Source organism: Manihot esculenta, chromosome 5, assembly GCF_001659605.2.
Source record: "Manihot esculenta cultivar AM560-2 chromosome 5, M.esculenta_v8, whole genome shotgun sequence".
Taxonomy (NCBI): domain Eukaryota; kingdom Viridiplantae; phylum Streptophyta; class Magnoliopsida; order Malpighiales; family Euphorbiaceae; genus Manihot; species Manihot esculenta.
In genome coordinates, this window is record NC_035165.2 from 1,066,394 (window position 1) to 1,072,393 (window position 6,000).

General features: G+C 41.4%; 1 protein-coding gene across 1 annotated transcript; it reads right to left on the reverse strand.

Moving 5' to 3' along the window:
- Nucleotides 1–2,612: 2,612 nt before the first annotated feature.
- LOC110614486 (probable WRKY transcription factor 47) lies at nucleotides 2,613–5,789 on the reverse strand. Its single transcript, XM_021756034.2, has 6 exons — nucleotides 5,434–5,789; nucleotides 5,217–5,288; nucleotides 4,953–5,105; nucleotides 4,099–4,434; nucleotides 3,892–4,005; nucleotides 2,613–3,638 (listed from the first exon to the last, which is right to left on the reverse strand). Exons 1-6 carry the CDS (start codon nucleotides 5,653–5,655, stop codon nucleotides 3,021–3,023), a joined length of 1,515 nt encoding a protein of 504 aa, XP_021611726.1. The 5' UTR covers nucleotides 5,656–5,789; the 3' UTR covers nucleotides 2,613–3,020.
- Nucleotides 5,790–6,000: the final 211 nt, after the last annotated feature.

Genomic DNA, 6,000 nt, shown 5'->3' on the forward strand with positions numbered 1-6,000 from the left:
AACAGAGGATAACTGCTCCACTGCTTTCTTCCCCCTGTCGGCTGAGGGGGGAGGGACTGTCCTCGCAAGCTCTATAGTGCGAGCCCATTTGGCAGCCTTGCTTTTAGTAGCTGGCTCTGAGGTCTGGGCCCGCTTGCTAGCCCCGCCTCCAATAACAATAGCCCCTATAGTCCAAAGAGGTGAGACATCCAGAGGAGCAACCCTAGTGCCTTAGCAAGAATGGATGTACTCGCTGAGCGCAATGGGCTCCTTAGGAGTCTATTTAGGAGCATACGGAGTCTTGGTTGGAGCCGATGCCTTAGTAGGAATGGATGTCCTTGAGGCCGTAGAGCGAGAATCCCCTACTGCAGGCACCAAAGTCAAAGAAGGAGTAGGGACAAGGGCAGTGGGACGATTCGCAGTTGATGGGGCTGCAGCTTGAAAGACCTCCCAGGTCACCTCAGCCACCGTCTTACCAGCCTTGCAAGCCTGCCAGAGTAGCCTTTATATTTTTCCGGGATAGGGTGAAATTCTTTGAAAGCTTGATATTGTCCATAGAAATTGTAGAAGTTGAAAAGAAAATACCAATCCAGTTAAAATTCAAAGCAACAAGAGGAAAATGCAACAAGAAAAAGAAATAGAAAAATAATAATACCAACTTCCTGACAGTCTCGAAGGTTGGACATAAATATGCACTTCTGGACGCCATACTTTTTTCTTATGGAGGTCAGTCAAAGAAGGCAGACTTGGTCCAACAGGGTTAACTTGAAAAAGTCATTGCAGCCTTGAAGGACTTCCCCCCAAGAGAGATCAATATCCCAGTTGATCCCCGAACTCTCTTTTAGCTCAACTACCATAAAGGCCTCAGCCCAGCCTTTTATTGAGTCTTTGTACCCAGAGAAGATGGATAACCCTGCCCGATGACCAAAATAGTAGAACTCGTGGGTGGATCTGATAAGCTGAAAGAAGATACAGAACAACGCAACAGAGAGGGTAAAATCCTAACACAAGAAAACAGATCAAAGCAGCACATGAATAGGATGAAACTAGGAGACAGCATAGGGAAGTCACCCTAAAGTGGCAGAAGACTTCAATGAAAAAGGGAGTAAAAGGGAAGGTCAGCCCGAATTCGTGTTGTTTGACAAAGAAAATTAGGTTGCACCCCTGCTGGGCGTCTATTAGGCCCGTCGGAGGAGGGCTGGGAAGGACAATCCTCTCATTAGGAAGGAGAACTCTAATCCTATAAATGATGATGTCGCTTAGTCACTGGAGAAGTAATTAGAAAGGAAAGAAGGGGTGATAGAAGACATCAGACCCACAACACCGAAAATTCTAATGAAAGTCATGAGAAGAGTAAGACGTACCTCAAATTGAAAAAGCAGAAATTATAGAGAAAAATGAAAGCAAGATAGCAGAAGTAGTGCAAAAGACAGAGCAATGAGTGAAATCAAAAGCGTAAATTTGAAATGGGTGAAGGCGAATAAAAGACATTTTGACAAAAACGCTCCTAAAGCCATGCATTAATAATTGGAGTTTTGGGCTTATTAATCATAGAATAATTAATGAACAGGTAAAGGGACACTTAATAACTACTGGGCCTTAGATATCCAAGCTATGACTGAGCTCACGTTGGAAGGTCAGGCCGTAACTCCATCAAAGCCCAATACACAGATCTATCCTCCAGTACATAGCCCTAGCCTCGCTCGGACAAGCCGAACAGGGCAGAACTTAGGCCCAAGTGAAGGAGGTCTAGCCCAATTGACTTGATGGATCCGCGGGGCAACAGACTCCTAGACATCCAAGATCATATAAACATGACTTCAGAGGGAATTAAATGATCGTTTGATGATGAAAAATATATAGCACGTCTGATCCAACGTGACAATGACAAGATGTACAGATACATAATGTATGATTACACAAGGATAAAAAGAAAAAAAATAAAAGAAGTATGGCAGAAACCAACCAAACAAAATTTACAAAAGATATACAAATCTCAGAATATCACTTTATAACAAAAATATTAAGTTAATTAGATAAGACTACCACGCAACATAATTCTTCTTATTAAGTATTGTTTTTTATTTATATATTCACTTAAATTAATCTCTCATAAATTTAAATACCAATCCCGATATATTCTAATTAATAGGAAGTCAATTTCCTCTGGATTTTTTTTTTCTAAATCTGCCACCTATAGAACTAATGGATGGGGAGAAAAGCAGCCAGAATAAATGCAACATTATTGAGGGGTGATTTCACCTACCATAGCAGGGTGAGGAATTTACTCTAAGTCGAAACCCTAGCTATATATCGTCAATTACAATATCCAATTAACAGATGGACTCTTTTAATTCTCAAAACACATAATAAGAAAGTATATCATATAATTAATATTTAATGAAGCTTCTCTACTGAAAAATATATGCTTCATGTAAAATCAAAGCAATAAAGCTTAGTTTCCATGTCAATTATACATTGAACCAATCTTCCATTGTAAGATGAATATATTTAAGAGTTTAATCCGATGGTTAGTGCATTCAATTGAATCTCAAGAGGGTCCAGATTCAACATTCCAATTACTCGTCCCTCATAAAAAAAATTAAAAATAAAAAAATAAATAAACAATGAAATTCTGAGAAAGAAAGTGTATAAAATTCCCTTCCATGATCAAGTATGGACTTTACCATGCTATGTTATATACATATGCTGTATGTATACTCTTTTGCCGAATACATCGCATTCTAGCTAGTTCTGTAGATCCATTTTCATAGTTCATTCTTACACCCCACTCTAAGCTTTCAAAAGCTTACCCTACTAAGTAATAACACTTGTAAAATATACATACATTCACGCCAAACACAGCTAAGTATGCATTACATATCATCTACACAGGAATACAGTAATTTCTTTTTATTGGTCTTAGCTCAAGTTCACCAAAATTTATCTCTATGGCCACGTTGCACCCATTACCAACTTCACAAAAGATCCACGGTTATTCGCCAATAACTTAAACCCAGAGCTCAAAGAACCAGAAAACCCTAGTTGGTGGAGAATGTCGTACAAGATTGAGGAAGTTGTGGGGACCCAGGCAATCCGGTTAGGCCCCCGTTAGGAGCATTTGTGTTGCTGCTTCCATCAATATTGCTTCTCTGTGTACCAATAATTGAGGAGATGGCTGCCGCCAAGGCCGCCGTGAAGTTTGGATCAGAAGCAATGGCAGCTGTTACCGTCTCAACCATTGAAGCGTGTCGTTGCCCTAATTGCAACGATGGAATTGCGGCTGCTGGTAGCTTGGGTGGGGCATACATAGGGTGGCCAAGCAGTTGTGGACAGCCATGCAAAGGAAGAGGAAATGTGGTTGGTGGAGGTGGGCGAAGGAAAGGTGTGGAGTTTGGGCTCTGTGTCAAGTCAAGGGTTATGGTGGGAAATGGTGCAGACGCAGATAGAGTAGCCATTGTGGACGCATAGGGTAAAGAAGGGAAGAAGCTATTATTCGAAGGTAGGCCCTCTTTGGATGTGGTGGAACCTGAGAGAAGCATCGCTGCCGCAGCAGAGGTAGTACTAGCCATAGCCGTCGCTGCTGGTGGAAGAGGGTGGTTGTGATTTCCTTCATATGTTGTAATTAAAATCGTTTTGTCGTCTGCGCATCTTTGAACCTGTCCGTAAAAGAAGAATAGACCAGAACTTAGGAGAATGCCAAAATAAGTAATCAACTAATTAGGTATCGCCAAATTAATCGAAGCCTAGGAGACCATTTGAATAAATTATCAACATCTCTCTCGCAATGCAGACAAATTTAACTTCAATTGAATTATATGGCAAAAAAACAAAGAATCATAATTAATAACCGTATGATTTCAATAACTAGTCAACGTATTGGGTAATTTGTCACTGAAAGTTGACGGTTACCTGCTTACGAACTGGACATCCAGCCGCCATGGTGCAGCGATAGTATGCACGCGGACAAGGGTTGCCCTTGGCCATTTTTTGACCATATTTTCTCCACTGGCACCCATCAGTGATCTATACCAAGAAAGAAAAGTTCATGTAGCTAGCTTTGATCAAACACACGAAAAAATTTACGTACTTTTAAACTAATTTCGGGTAAATGCTCACCATAGGAGCCTCAGATCTTGCTCGCACAGATACTCTAGCCTTCCTGAAGGGGACTTCAGGGACTTTCTGCTCGCCCTTTCCTTCTTCTAATCTCGGACTCTTGGGAGATCCCCAACTCTGGGAAGTCTGATCAAGACCATCCTCTGTCGAAGCTTGTTTCCCTGGATTTATTTGAGACATAGCTTCAGGAATAATTGTTGGAGATGCCGAAATATCCTGTGCCTTATCTTCAGATACTGAATTATCGTTGACATCTAATGCGGCAGATGGACGTGGGACCACCAACTGTTTGGCTGACATTATGGGTATTGAGATGCCATTATTCAGCTCTCCTTTCTGTATACATCATTGAAAATGAATCCTATTAATTACAGAACTAATCCACAGGTATATCGTTCAAATCCCTTTAAGGTTTGATATGAAAAATGCAGTTCTGCGAAATTAGAGATTGTAGAGTTTAGGACAAATAATTTAGGTTTGGCATGCGTGGGTGCACATGATCCTACACAAGCACGTAATCGAGAAAAGCCGACGTGCCTAAATCTGTAGGAGATCGAGGATAACATAGTTCAATGAAAATTTACTTACTTAAGATAGCAACTTACAACTTTTCCCCGTGCTCTATGTGTTTTAGGACCGAATAAGGTAAAAAGATGAGTTTTAAGATATTCAAAAAATTAGGATACCGGATCAAGAAAGCACGGTTTCCAATTTAATTAATGCACGTTACCCATTTCTTTATCGATAATAAAGATCGTTTTCGATTTCTGTGTTGGGTGTGGGTAATGAACACCCCCTTCTCTCTATCTAACAAGACTAATATGGCCGCGGGGGAAAGGTAAAACAAAATTCACCTGCTCTCCTCGACTCCCCTGTGCTTGTTTTTGCATTGCCATGAGTAGCTGTAGTTGTAGGTCCTTGTAGCTTCTCGTAATCTGATCCAACAAGCTTCTCAGCTTCTTGTTCTCATCGTACAGACTATCTAACTCGGCCTGTAATTTCTTCAGCTGCGTAAAACCAATACAATTCTCTTATTAAAACCTCAAGATAAGGTCAAGAATCAAACGAGCATAGCAATCATCCAAGACACAGAAAAAGAAAAGCATTTGAAAACTCACTTCATAATTGGGTTTGTTTCCACTTGCTGTTTCTGAGAGCCCGGAGCTCGAAGTGAGGAGATTCAGTCCAGTCTGAAACACATCAACCAAAGTCAATTACGATTTAAACAAATTCAAACTATGTTTATCGCTGTGGCCGTAAAAACCAAAAACTTCACAAGCAACATGATTACTTGATGGGAAAAAAAGGGTTAAGAGCTGAATATTAAAACCTTACGTTTACCACGGAGTGGACAAGAACAGATGATGATCCATCCTTAATCTCTTGATCACGAGGAAATTTATCGTCAGTCCTATCTCTTGAGAAGAAATCCACTTCTTTGATCATGGAGTTGCTGGGATCGACGGAATTGTGGGTTAGACGATCAGATAAACCAGGGTTCTGATGAAGGAAATCGCCGGAGTGCAAGAATGCCAATTCTCGGCCTTGTTTGTCCATGAGTGAAATGAGAGGAAGTTGTTGTGCAGAGGCTTTTCTACAGAGGTATTAGAAGACTTGCTTGTGATAGTGGTCCAAAAATATTAACAAAGGACCAGAGAGAAGACCAGCCGTTTTTTTCGCGGGATGACTGACAAACGTACACTTGGCGGGACTTTGAGGCTAGGACTTGGGAGGAAAGCCTCAAGCGCGTGCAAAAACAGCGAGGTCACGTAGTGCACTAGGGGTGGAGCTCCGTTAATAGGAAGCGTCGTTAAAAATGACGGAGTAGGATTGGATTGGGTACGGTAAATCCACGTCGGGGTTGGAGCGTCGCCCGGTGGTCAACCATGTTGACGGCACGGC

What these genes read in the sequence shown, in the direction of transcription:
- LOC110614486 (XM_021756034.2), bottom strand. Translation starts at nt 5,655, where the DNA reads ATGGACAAACAAGGCCGAGAATTGGCATTCTTGCACTCCGGCGATTTC. An exon ending in TTGTCCACTCCGTGGTAAAC is followed by an intron (nt 5,289 to 5,433) that starts GTAAGGTTTTAA and finishes GATGTGTTTCAG; the next exon opens with ACTGGACTGAATCTCCTCAC. An exon ending in AGGGGAGTCGAGGAGAGCAG is followed by an intron (nt 4,435 to 4,952) that starts GTGAATTTTGTT and finishes TGATGTATACAG; the next exon opens with AAAGGAGAGCTGAATAATGG.